General features: G+C 39.1%; 1 protein-coding gene across 1 annotated transcript in view; it reads left to right on the top strand.

Moving 5' to 3' along the window:
- The window catches only part of fgf11b (fibroblast growth factor 11b), a 61,830-nt gene extending 49,929 nt beyond the window's left edge, over nt 1–11,901 (top strand). The window contains exons 4-5 of the mRNA XM_033650423.2: nt 3,082–3,280; nt 3,382–11,901. Coding sequence (XP_033506314.1) covers nt 3,082–3,280; nt 3,382–3,518 — 336 coding nt within the window. The 3' untranslated portion in view covers nt 3,519–11,901. The remainder of the gene's footprint in view (nt 1–3,081; nt 3,281–3,381) is intronic.
- The last annotated feature ends 2,359 nt before the right edge of the window (nt 11,902–14,260 follow it).

Raw genomic sequence — 14,260 nt, forward strand, 5'->3', positions numbered from 1 at the left:
AAACTGGAGGTCTCTTATACCTTCTCAATCTACTTTTGGCTCTTTATTAAAGCTCATCTATGCCAAGTTGTGATCCTTTGGCCCTCTTCTGTCGTCCTGAGTCTCTGAGAAATTCTCCACTCAGCCATTTCTGCCCTGCTGCTCTCACTTAATCAATCTAGCAGATTGGCTTTGCACTCTGACAGGGGAGGACCCTGTCAAGACCCTGATGGAGACTAAGAGAGATGTATATCTGTCGCTATTGGTTAATATCACCAGTCAACATTATGCAGGGTTCAGTAGTCCTTATGTTGAGGACAGGAGGGTGGGAAGAGTGCTGCTGGAACATGATCATTTACGACTGGCTATATCATTGGATTTGATCCAAGTTTCGCTAATTTGATTTTGTAATGTCTATTCAGATTTAGCAACTGACATTATATGAGAGTAGCCTTCATTACAGGGATAATGCTCTTTTGGGGAAATGAAGGGGTTGCGAGCAGTTTGACTACTGATTGACTAAATCAGCAACAGCTTTGATAACTGAATAATCGTGCAAATGATTCTTTGAAACACAAATCAACACATTCTCACTCCCAACTTGTCAAATATGCTTGTTCAGTGGTCCTAAAGGTCAAACTATGAAGCTCTAGATGCCCTTCCAGCATCAGTTTTGGACGCTCAGGGACGGCATGTCCATTTATGCTCCTTACATGCATTGTGTCTTTTCATAATATAAAAGATTATCACAGTTTTAACATGTACAGCTTACTCGTATTAAATGCATACAATCTGTTTTTTTGTTTTTTTAAAAACTTGGAACAAAGGTAAAAAAAAAAGTTTTTAGGTTTACTTCCTTAGGTTCAGTCAACAAAAGTACAGGGTTTAGGTTTAGAAAATCAATAAGATTTCGCTTAAAATAAGTACATTTGTTACTAACATAATGTTACACTACATGACATAATTTACCAAGTGACATACGTCTAGGTATACTAGCACACTATATCATCATTATTAAAACAACTCCGCTGACTTTTGGTTTCATACAGGACACAAACAGCAGGTCTCCAAGGTGAAAGTCTGGAGTTTGTTTGACCCATCCACCTCCCCTCCTGTCCACCCTATACAGACTTTATTGCTCTTTATACTACAGCAGTTTCTTGGAGCGTCACAGTATGCCCCCCAGTGCTTCTCATACGGCTGCAAAAGGATGCCTCAGTGTGTCGGTATCTGACCCGTAACGTCACTGATCTTGTATCAGTGTTTGACACACTAAGAGTGAGACCAGGTTGAAAATGCTTAAAAGTCACTGGTTCTGTCTTCTTGAATGAAAATACTTGCTGGTTATCTTAGTCTTCTGTAACGGTAAATTGAATATGCTTGGGTTTTGCACTGTTGGCCAGTTTAAAGAACATCTTCTTTTCTGTCACCCTCTGAACTTCACTTGTATCATTTGCAAAATTGTTTCAGGTTCAAACATATAAAACTATTAGATATTTCACGACGTTTTAAGGAAAGCCCCCCAAAAAAAAAAAAAAAAAAAAAGAAATTCTTCTGTCCTATTCCCATGTTGGGAACCACTGTGCTAATGCCTCCTATGGCTGTGTTTAAAGTTTAAATTATGTTGAATGGTGAGTTCAATAAATGGATGTCTATGGGATCCAAAAAGGCTCAATAAGGCAAAAAATAGAAAAATGCACTTCTATAAAAGACCTACCCCATTAATTAGGATCTTGTTCATTAGGCAAAACAGGCTAGAAAAGCTTTCTGAACTTTGGATGCCTCTGAGGATGTCACTGCAGTTTGATGTCAGAATTAATCATGTCAATGTACAGTATTTAATGTGTGTAACTGAATTTGTTACTGTATTGGTGAAGGTATCAGTGTTTCGGTGCTTTTCATCTACTCTGCTCTTTTCCTTTGGGAAAGTTATGTATAGCAGAGATGTTAATGCTATTTCTCCACATATAGTATGCATCCTTGTCTTGATGTTCCCAAAGGACCAGGATGTTCATGCTTTCAAAGAAACTCAAGTTCACATAAAATTCTACCCATCCTTTCCCTCAGGAAACAGTCACCTAATTAATGTATTCCACTTCTTGTTTCCATGTTGTTGTTTTTGTCTTCGTCTTTTTTGTGCATGTGTGTGTGCTTACATGTAATGGAGTTCATGTTCAAAGGCTCATAAAAAGGTTACAGTTTTCTCATGGCATTTCAGTATTTCACTCGCACTCACCCCTAAAAATAAAAAAGCGGAAACTGAAAAAAATACAGTTTGCAAATAAAGATTACAACCTTTTTTTTTACCTCTGCTGTTATTCGTTCAAAAACTACAAGTCCCACAAATCTACAAGCTGCAATGCACCAGTTGTTCTATGATGATGCAATCAAGCGAGAGAAAGGTGAACAACGCTGAAAAAAGTTGCGGTATGATAGGCTATAAGTTAGTGTCATATGCGCAGACATCGCTAAAAATAAAGCCCACTCATTTTTATTATGAGCAAAACAGAGATGAGGAGGAGGAGGAATCCTGTAAGGGGGATTTGCACGGTTCACAAGGCTTCGTACTACCCATTAACTGAGGCGGCTAACATTAACATTTAGTTACTAGTTACTTTGCATATTCAAGCTAATTATGCAAAATAAAATGAACAAATAGCCTACATTATGATGTAACATTATAAATTAAGACAAAACTCTATTGTCAAGCTCTAATAAAGTACACTAAGTAGTTAAGATGAGCCCCACTTTTACAGCTGCAACATTAACTTGACGCTAATACTTTTGTACTTTTCCTGTGAGATTTTGAACGCAAGAATTTTACTTATAACAGACTATTTACATTTACTTAAGTAAGAGATCTGAATACTTCTTCCACCACTCATGTTACTTTCATAGTCCTCCACTGGTTTCATCATCATAATTGCACACCAGGAGAAGGAGCACACACACCATGCTCATAAATTCCTTTTTATTCTCCTAATGTTTTTCATGTTGGAGCACAACTACTCCTTGGAAGAAAGTTAGCGTAGAGCTACACTTGCACATTTTTTTGAGTGCTAATGTGAATGTACCTCTTCCCCTTTGCATATTTCTTTTCAGGAGCACTTCACTCCAGAGTGTAAGTTCAAGGAGAGTGTGTTTGAGAACTACTACGTCACATACTCCTCCATGCTCTATCGCCAGACCCAGTCTGGCCGCTCCTGGTATATCGGTATCAACCGTGATGGGCAGGTCATGAAGGGCAACCGAGTAAAGAAGACCAAAGGAGCTGCACACTTCCTGCCTAAAGTTATAGAGGGTTTGTGTCCTTTGTGTCACTTTAGCACAATTCAGACCAGTTTCTTATTTATTAATGACATCCTTTATTATTAACCAACAGCTTCTATCTTTGTCTCACAGTTGCGATGTATAAGGAGCCATCGCTTCACGAGCTCGCCAGTGAACCAGTGAGTCCTCCTCGGAAGACAGTGAAGACGTCAGACTCGCCGTCCCTAAAGAATGGACGGAAAGAAGCTCCCAAGGCTGATGCCTCGTAGCACAGGAGACAGAGGGTGGGACAAAGGGCAGCAGTGACACTGGGAATACAGCCGCCCATTATGCACTGAGGGTGGCTGAGGGAATGGCCCCTCACTGGCCACCAAATTCCAGAAGTGCACTGCAAGATGCTGAGGGATAAAGGGTCAGCAGTCCATCAGCAGCCAAGAAGGCCTGAGAGAGGAGTCCCCCCCCTCACCTGTCACCACAGAAAAGAAGCCCAGGGCCTGAGCCAGAACTACTCCCACCCCCCCACCCCACCTCCCTTCTCCCACTGTTTGTCTCTTTCTCTGCACCCCTGTGACTTCCTAATGCACAGTCTCCTTCATTTCTCTGTCATGCTCAAGCTTCTTTGTCCCACTGACAATTTCATCTTTTCTCACATGCCTACCAACCGTCTGCTCCATTGTACTGTATATTCACCACTCATGCATTTTCCAGCGCTGACTCTGTATCATAATCTTCACCCATGGGCCCCCTCTTGAGCCCTAAAGTTGGTGGCAGTGTGGCTCAGCCAGCTTTCCACCCACCATCTGCCGACCAGCTAAGCTAATCACCAAGGTCAACTAAAAGCTCAAAGTGAGATGAAACAGCTCACAGAGGAAAGATATCTGCAGGGATCCTGGTTCAGGTCAGGTCAGCTGAGGCAGAGGAGGGGACGAGAAAGTGTGTGGGCAAAAAAAAAAAAAACAGCTACTTTTTAAGAGGAGTTTATCACGTTAAAACTAACGGCACTTATTACGTTTTTTGTTTTTGTTTGAATATATCAACCAATCTTGTGATAAAAAATGGAATACAGCTCAGATGAAATGGACACGGGTGACACAGATGATAATGTTGCTCAAAACAGAGTAAAACAATAGCAAGGCAGTGATGACAATATTAAAAGTAATGGTAAGCAGTATAATAATGACAAGATCCAGCACGGTCTCATAGAAATACGTGAAATGGACTCAAAGTCTTATCAACACATTATGTGGGGAGCGTAAAGTACATGCCATCACATGCTGCAATCAATAAGGATCTTTTGTTGTGGTGGACACACAAATTAAGTAAACAGAGCGAAAAAAATCAGCATAGGGTGGGTGGGAGGAATGGGGGATGGGTCAAACAAACATGGACTTTCATCTAGGAAACCACTGTCAGTGTCACTTGTGAAACAAAAAGTCCTCGTAGTTCCATGACTTTACGGTGTTAATGTAACTATGCAAAGTACTTAATGTAGGTACTTTACATACCCATGTAAGTTTACTGAAACCACAATCTTTTCCCAAACTTAACCAGTGCTCACTAAATCTAACCAGGTGTCCTTCTTTCCCTACACCTAGCAAATGATGTTTCACAACGAAACTGTGTTCATAATACACTTAACATTGGCATCATTTTAGAGTTGCCAACACACAATTTTGACACATTTTGTGCCACCTACATTGTCAATAGGTTAATTGGTCAATTTCACATTTTTCTGTGAGACCGTGTTGCACGCTCAGGATTTCAGAATTTCCAGAAGATGTGTATGACAAAACATATATTAAGCTCACAAGAAAGGAGCAGCTTGAAGTGTCATGTAAAAATTAAATAAATCCACTATTCTTCCAGGGAAGATGAGCCATAGAACAGAGCATACATTACTATAGTTTTTATTCCAGACTCTTAAACTCCTGAGCAATATTGTACCAACAAGCCACAAGATAAATCTCAGTGAAGAAAAAGAAAAAACAAGAGTGAATGAGTGAGAGCATGAGCACAACTCTCTTTCCAGCCCCCACTTCTCAACCAGGTGACCACTTCTTATTGCACTAGCTCCTCAAAGGCTACAAATTAACAACTGGGTCATGTTTTAAATCCATGGTGGATCTGAACTCAGTCACCTGAAAAAAGGAGCTGTAGTGTGTGTACTTCACTCAGCATCTGCTGTCAGCAAAAGCCAGGTTTGAAGCTCAACATCAAAGCCAGAGGAGCCTCTGAGCTGGAGCACTTGTTATTCCGAGGATGTCTGGCAGCTTATCCACTCACTAGCTTTATCAAATCACCTTGGAAGAAATCGCCCTCAAAAATGGAGTTGTCTGAGCGAATGTTTTGGTGTGATTGTGTTTTAACCCCTGTGTGTGGACGTCTTTTACAGTATGGAGATTCTGTGTGTGACTGAATGCCAGTACAGAGGATAGATAGAGATACTGTGGGTAACCTCCACCATGTCCTTCAGACAGGGCATGACACTGTGTCTTTGATCCGTCTGTGTCTGTGTATAGGTGATACTTAGGGGAACATCCGTTTGCATAGCATTTTCAGTGATCACTGAGGATCTTTGGGCAACCTAATGGCAACCAAATTCATAGAAATTCATTAATTTAATAATTTCATTAGGTGCAATCAAATAACATTTTGGTGTGCACTGTGTCTCTCAATCAGATAGAATTTGAGAAAAATATGTGATAACCTGATAGAAGTTGAGGCCTCTAAATAGGAACTGTCAGGGTATTGGTTGTTGTCACGTCAACGCCGGCTGCTGTTGGGTGCTGTCTGCTCTGGAAACCCACTGAGGGGTAAAAATGTCACCACAATGTTCAGTCAAAGTGAATTTGCATGGATACCACCAACACACACAGACAGCAGTGAGTCCCTTGTTATGTCAGGAAGAGCAACACCAGGAGACGTTGAAGGCAAACTATAAAAATGCTCATTAGCCTATATGGTCGCTAACAATCGCAGATAATCTCTAGGAGGTTCGAATGTGAAGATAGGGGGTTACAGAATGTGAAACGGAGGCTTTACGAATGTGCTGCATTGAGGGTGAGAGTCTGAAAAGTCTGAAATAGCGTGCTGAATTGTAAAGAGGTCAGCGCATAGAGGCAGTTATTTAGAAAGAGTGAAGGATTAGCAGGTGTATTCTTGAGGAATGTTGATAAGGAAATTCTGCAGCAAAGTAAGCAAGATTCTTGGCAGGGTTTTATGAGGCATGTGGATATGATAATTAATGTAAGACAAAGAGGCATGTAAGGCACTGCATGCTATTTATGACGGGGGGGTCTATGAAGGAAATTAGTTGGAGAGCTTTGCATTTCTTCATTAAGTCTTAATTTTCTGGGTTTTTCCAGGGGGAATATCATTCTGTACAAATTTGGATATTTTGTCCTTGTTAGTGTATTTTGCATTGCAGACCTACAAATTTCTATTTTTGACGAGCCAGTGCTCCATCTCCCTGGTGACTTTGGTACAGCCTTGAATAGTTTCAAACTACTGTATGATATCAAAGTGTTTGCACAGCAGGTAGTATGCAGTCCTATAGGCTTATTTTAGCTGTATGGACTCATACTGTTTTCAATATTTGTGTATTCCATCTGGAAGCTTCTTCATGCCAGTTCACATTTCAATCCGTTCTATAAAAGGAAAGCACTTGGAGGTGCAAAGCAGTGACTGAGTGACAACAAAGGAATCTTGCATGCCAAAATGAGACATGATTGATTGATGTATTTTTTTCTGTTAGTCTATACAGTATGGCTGCAACTAAAAATTCCTTTAATGATCAATTCTTCATTATCTGCTAATAATTTTCTTGATTATTGATTTGTGACAAATGTCTATTATAGTGTCCCACATCATAGAAGGACATCTTAAAATATATTTTTTGACACCTAAGAGTCCAAATCCCATAGATAAACCAGTTTACAATTATACAAAAGAGAAAAGTATCAAATTATGACATTCCTGAAGTTGGCACCAGCAATTTAGGGCATTTTTGCTTGAAAATCAATAAAAATGATTAATTATCAAAATAGCTGCCAATTATTTTTCTATTTATTGACTTTTTGACTAATTAGGTTTTTTCGCACCACAACGTTCTGGAGACTCCCTAAGGGGAACTGGCCACTGGGCAGGTTCCTCAAGAACTACATACCTTTCTCTGTTTGCCTATGCAACGCCAAATACTGTCACTTTGGAGGAATCAAAATGAAAACATTTCCTATATCACATACATCCCCAGTAAAGCCTGGAATTCACTATCGGTCCATTTGTCTGTGTTTTTTCTTATATTTTATTCTTCACTAGCTATTGTTTGTGTTTTTGTTGTTTAAACAGCTAATTAAAAAAATACATAGCGTTTGCCAGTGCTGCATTGGCGGAGCTTGACCAAACGAAGTACACTTATGTCTGGACCAATCACTGGTTCCTCTTGGGCTGGTAGAGTATCTACTCTGAAATCGGAGCTTAACATCCCTCAAAACGGTGTCTAAGTATTTTGATCGTTCTTAGTTTTTACAATGTTCTTACAGCTAGGTTCTTAGAACCACAATAAAGTTCCTCTTGTCCAAAGATACAACTTTATCATATTAAACATCAAAGAGATGCACATCCTTCATAGATTTCCTTCAAAAAAAGCAACCAGTCCTTACTACCTTAATACTGAAGAATGCCACAGTAAGTTGTCCGATGGTGATACTGCAAGTAGACAGACATGAACAGAGAATGTGAAGTAGTCTGATGTCGAATTTGAACGACGAAGTAGAATATAAGACTCAAAGAGAGCAGTGCTTTTTACGATGAATGCGAAGTAAAGGATCTTGCGAGGTTCAGAGACAAGTAAGTGCAATGAAGGCAACAGAAAGTAGGATTTTGGTCATGCAGCTATTAAGTGAAAGTAGTTCTGCTCTTGAATGTAAAAGTTATGGGAGAAAATGGCCATGTGACGTTGATAGAATATGTTAGTCATAGAGTAAAAGAGGTACTGTTTTTGTTATTGTTGTTTGAAGGCTTTAGAAAGTGTTGTGTTATTCCACTGTGAATTTATCTTGACGAGCAAACAGCGAGGTGGTACCATGGAAAATAAAAATACCGCTATAGTTTGTGTGCCCACGCATCAGAGACTTAAAGTTGTAATCCCACACCTCTCTTTAACCACAGCCTACAGGATCTACAGCCCATTAACTTTCTTTTCAACACTGTGTTGCCTGTGTAGGTGTATACTTACAATATGTTTATGAAGTCCGTGTGTGTGTGTGTGTGTGTGTGTGCATCTATGATTAAGAGTAAGGTAAGACAAGACAGAGAGGCAAGGAGAAAAAGAAAGGGCATGAGACTGAAACAGTGATCGATAGACTCAATAAAACACAAACGAGAGAACAGCCACCCTGCGATGGGTGCAAAAAACTATTTCCCCAAGGTCTGCCAGAGACAGCAAAATCCATTAGTTCATAATGAACTGAGCTGTTGTTAGATTTCTACCTGTAAACTCAACAAAGAGCCCAGTCGGACAACTACAGACGGGGGTTTTCCTCAGGGCCTCTGCACTGGGCCAGACAAACAGTTTTGTGTGAGTATCAGAAGTCATAGTATCATTTGAGACACATAACTGCAGGTGCATAACATAAACCCCGTCCCTAAACTTGGCCCACTAAAAGACAAGGTCATTGGAGAACTGGAGGAACGTAGCGCCTTACGAGCACTGGGCATTGCTGGAAGCATTTAAAAGTGAACTTGCTGTCTTAAGAGGTTCTTAAGAGATTCCAACAAACAAACAAACAGGGAGTCCCCTGACTTTATAAAAGTTAGTGGGAATAACAGGCAATAATGAATATGAACTGCAGCTAAGTTATCACCAATGTTTGTTTAGTGCAGTAGAGATTTAAAGCTTTTATTGCACTGCACATCCAGGGAAACTTTATGGAACAACCCTTGGTATTATTTGATTTGAAGTGTATTATAAAGAACCAACAAGGCGTTTTAATCACACTGAATGCAGTGTAACAATACCATGTTAAACTAGCATACATGAGACCACTCTGAGCTATGCATCTTTTGATTTAAAGATTTTACAAAGTCTGTGTGTGGGATTTTATTTGTGTCTTTTTTTTTTTTTTTTTTTATCAGAAGTAGCAAAAATGCAGAAATTGCAAAACATGCTCTGGTCCTTTTGAGAATTATCCAAAAATCCTCAGAATGATCCAACTTAAACGCAGACCCTTGATCAAACCAGAAGCTCACCACTGTCCAAAATCAAAGTTCATTCCAATGTTTTATTCTCAAATTGTGTGTTTGCAGTTATTTTTCAGTTCAGTGACGATAAATTGTCCCAAATACAGCTGCCAACATGTTCTAGTCATGCATACTGAAATGTGTACCATGCAATTTGTGACTTAATAGGGAAAATGTGTATAACTAGCTCCCTCTAATGGGAGCAGTTGGTTGCTAAAAGGTAACAGTGTTAATGAGGGACACAAAGAAACACTGTATGGTTTGTAGGCGTAATTTCCAAACATCAATCTAATGACACTCAAAACTGATTCATTGTGATGAGATATAATGCTCACATTTTCACACAGAATTTAACAGTGTACTGCTCTACTGTTTGATTCCCCACAATTTATGATGAGGCTCAGTTGTTCACATCATGCTGTAATGTGATGATAACACACGCATACTAGCTTCTTTGTTATGCTTTATGTGCAACATTTCCAAACTGCAACAGCTCCTTACATTGGATTGGTGCTCTCCTACTAAATCGTTTTATTTAAAACAACTAAAATTTCACAGCTAGATACTGTTAGTACACAACAGTATTTCATACAATAAATTTGACAGGTAAACCTGTTTAACGCTGCTATATGAATTACAGTTGAGTTTTTTGTTTTTCTTTTGCAAAAATCGTTTTATTACAGAACAATTTTTTTTAACAGTTAGTGGCAATTATCCTAACCCCATCAAAAATAAAAGATACATCAGTTTTGAATTTATACAAAATTGTGGAGTCCCCAAAGTCTCAAAAGGTAATATCTGTATTTGTGCACACAAGTTAATTATCTTGTGGGCACAAAATAATTAGGCTACTTGTTTACACAAGATGATAACTTGTTTCCACAAGATAATTAATTTGTGGACACGGGATAATTACTTGTTCCCACTGGATAATAACTTGTTCCCACAAGATAAAAAATATCACTGTTTAGCTCCATACAAAATGGAGGTGTGCCATATTCATTGTTCCTAAGTATTAAATGTTAAAAGCATATACTGATACTTTAATACTGTTAAGCCTTGGCTGCAACACTGTGTTTAAATATTTTGAATTAAATAAGTTTTGGTATCAAAGGGCACAACCTAGAAGCCATTTATTTTGTACTTTTCGAGCATTCTTGCTGCTGCAGCATCATATTCATCCTGTTGAAGTAAGTGGCCTCTTTGAGGAATGCTAAAAATGTTAAAGATGTAAAATGTTCCCCTTGATCTTTATACAATAAGGCAGCATGCTTCTTCACAACAAAACCTGTCCAGATGGCCTAAATGTATGGAATGCCAGTTCACATGTATGTTATGTCAGTAATACTAGTGTACATCTGATGTACTATGTCAGGTCTATTCTTTTCAGATATGTACTTAAATAACTGGTGTTGATGGGTTTTTTTTATCAACTGTCTTTCAGTTGTTCTACCTTGTCATGTTTCCTTTCTAATGCAAACTCCTCAGAAGGAGGAATAATTGTTGTTGCTCTCCAAATGTTCTTCCCTATTTGGTGTGTTTTTGTCTTTGCTCGGCAGTGTTGTATCCACACTGATGTGTCCCTTGAGTGAACTTCACCCAAACGGAATCCCACTGTGCGACTGAGTTGTGTGTTTGTGAAAGAGGCAATGTATTCAAGTGAAAACAGCAGGATAAAAACTCCTGAAGCCAACATGTGTCCTGTCATACACAACAATGACCTTGGGGGTCTCAGAGTTACGGTCACGCAAGTCTTCCAGGAAGTTCCCACAACCTCTCTCTCCTACTCTTATGGACTCTTGGTTTAACTCCAATCTTCTTGTCTTCCGAAAAAACTGACAATAAAAAAAATGAAAAAGAACAAAAAAAAGCCATACATAAAAATGGGCCTTGGCACTGATTAGCCACAGAGAGAAGGCCTGAATCCTCAGGCACCTCCCACGTGTTACCAGGGATTTAGACACATGTTGGACTCCTTACAATCAGAGCCAAAGCAAGTGGCAGGAACGTACTGGCTTTTTGACCACTTCAGGAAGTAGCAAACAGAAACAAAGACCAGCAATATGCAATGAGAACTACCAGCCTGCACTCAAGGAAGGGAAACAAACTCAACAGGCTAACAAACAACAATCAGGATTTGCAGGCTACAGAGGCGATCAGTGGTCTGCAATAATAACTGCTAGACTGACGTGGGATTTTTTTGCCAAGCATGCATCATAACTGTTCTTTGGCTCATTAGGGATGACTCCCCCTCAGTATCTACAGACACAAGCCCTCTAATCACCCTCTCTCCATGTTTGTCATCAGACCTGTCTACATTTCTACAATAACTCCTACATGAATTGAAAGGAGATGTCTTATTCTGGAATATTATTCAATAAAATAACATATATTTGTATGATTGTAAGCAGTGCCCTTTGATATCTTGTCTTCTTCTTCCCATTTCCTTTAAATATGGTAATGCAGCAAAATTCATACATATCCTATGTAATGATGAGCCAGATATGGCCAGCGTATTGAAGACTGTGATCATGTGACCAATGCACTTACAGGAATAAAGAAGGAAGCGGTCCCTTAAAGAGAAAGGCTTGGTTGATAGATAGGTCACAAAAAAAGGGACTTTTCCTGGGTGACGGTTGTTCTGAAAAATGTGAACTTTGAGTCTTTTAAAGGTACATTATTACCATTTTTCCCCCAACCTTAACCACAGTAACTTTACCTGCCTAAACCTACGACGCCCATCCATGTTTCATTTCCTAAACCTAACCACAGTTACTTTATGCTAAGTATGTAACACCATTCATAGGGCACTAATTCATAGGATATTATACCAACCGTTGTATGAGAATACATTGCAAAAAATAATGTCAATGCAAAGTCTATTATGAATGGTCACAGTTTTGTTTTGAAAAGTCAAAGTGTGGTTAGGTTTAGGGAAAGAAAAACACTGGATTAGGTTCAGAGAACAAAAAATGTCTTTGTTAAACTTAGGAAAAGATTATGGTTTCAGTTAAAATAATCAATAAACTAGGGATGCACCGAAATGAAAATTTGTGGCCGAAGCCAAAGCCAAATAAAATTAAATGCTTGGCTGAATACCGAGTACCGAATACCGTTGTTTAGTTTTTCATTCGTTTTTGCAGATGAACCCCCTCCCAATTAGTGTTAGTGTTAAATTCAGATGTGCCTTTTGTCATTTATGAAAAGATAAATCACTTTTCTATAATACATCAATGATATTTCAATGGAATAAATTACTTATTGACTTATTCATACTTCAAAAACAGCATCAATAAGTGATTAACATAGCGGGGATCGAAATAAAATAAATAAATAAAATAAAAATCAACCAGCCACCCTCCTCCCCTGACAAGTTAAGAACAGTCCCTTAAGTGCGGTGAGGTTTGTGGACCGTTACCTGCCACAAAGAGAGAAATGTGAACGGCCCGTTTCTCCTTTGACACGTCACATACCTGTGTGCCGCCACGGCTCGGCTGTCCAGGTACTTTTGGGCAGTCGTGACACCAAGAAGAGGAAATTATTGGACCTGGAGGCGGGCTTCTCCGTCGCCGGTAAGCCGTTATCTTGCGCCACGGAGCACTATGGCCGCCGTATTTGACAGGAATACATTCCTGTGTGTGTCTGTGATCCCCATTCAACCCGCAACTGGCAGGATTCGCCTTTCGTTTCTGCTGCTGGTTGAAATCTGTACTCGCACAGCATGCTTCTGAATGATTTCTTTTGCTCACACAAAACTATTTTTAGTCGCAAATGTGAGTAAAATGCTTGCACTGTAGAGCTCTGTGGAAAACAAATCACTGTGTTTTAGTACCGCAGTCTACCATTGGTACCAGTATACCCTGCAACACTACTCTAGATAGTTCAGTATTACATTCTTTGCAAACTTTTCTTTCTTTCGCTTTTCTTCTATCACTCTCCAACACTTTGAAATATCGCAGCATTGCCGACATTTTAATCCAGTATCTTTGATTTTACTCCATCCGTCACCGCACGCTGTTTAATTGCGTCATCAAAACATGCCACTATTATTCGGCCTTGCTTTTCACTTATTCCACCGAATACCGAATGTGTGTTTTTTGGCAATATTTGGCCGAATATATTCGGTTACCGAATATTCGGTGCATCCCTACAATAAACCATTGAATGTGGATATGTTGCAAAAATTATGCCAATGCAAAGTCTAATAATAATCACTGTTCCATTGTGAAACAGTTGAAGTTTGGTTAGATTTAAGGAAAGAAAAACACTTGGTTAGGTTCAGAGATCAAAAAAGTAGGCTATTTGATTATGTTTAGGAAAAGATTGTGGCTTTGGTTAAAATAACTACATATGGGATGTAAGTGACAAAACTCATATACTTTGTGTAGTCACGTAGTGTACCTTTGTTGTACTTTACATACCTTAAAACTTCAATTAATAGCCCGGGCTATTATTTGCTTGTCACTGAAATCTACAGGCCTTTGGGAAAGGCATCTATGTGGGACAGGCTTTTAATTCCTTTCACACAAAACTGTTGCTAAGCACAGATCAGAAAATACAATCAAATTGTTTATCTAAACCAGTATGAATATTACTTGTATAGAAATTAAGCTTCAGATAATATATCAATTATGAGTTGATTTAGCTCTGACAGACAGCGCATCAGAGTTACAACACTCGAGGATTAGGGCAGCTGGCACACTGACACAACACCACTTTGTCCTGTTAAAACAATACTCACAACTTAGATTCATTTTTATGTAAAACCCTT

This window comes from Epinephelus lanceolatus, chromosome 11, assembly GCF_041903045.1.
Source record: "Epinephelus lanceolatus isolate andai-2023 chromosome 11, ASM4190304v1, whole genome shotgun sequence".
NCBI lineage: Eukaryota > Metazoa > Chordata > Actinopteri > Perciformes > Serranidae > Epinephelus > Epinephelus lanceolatus.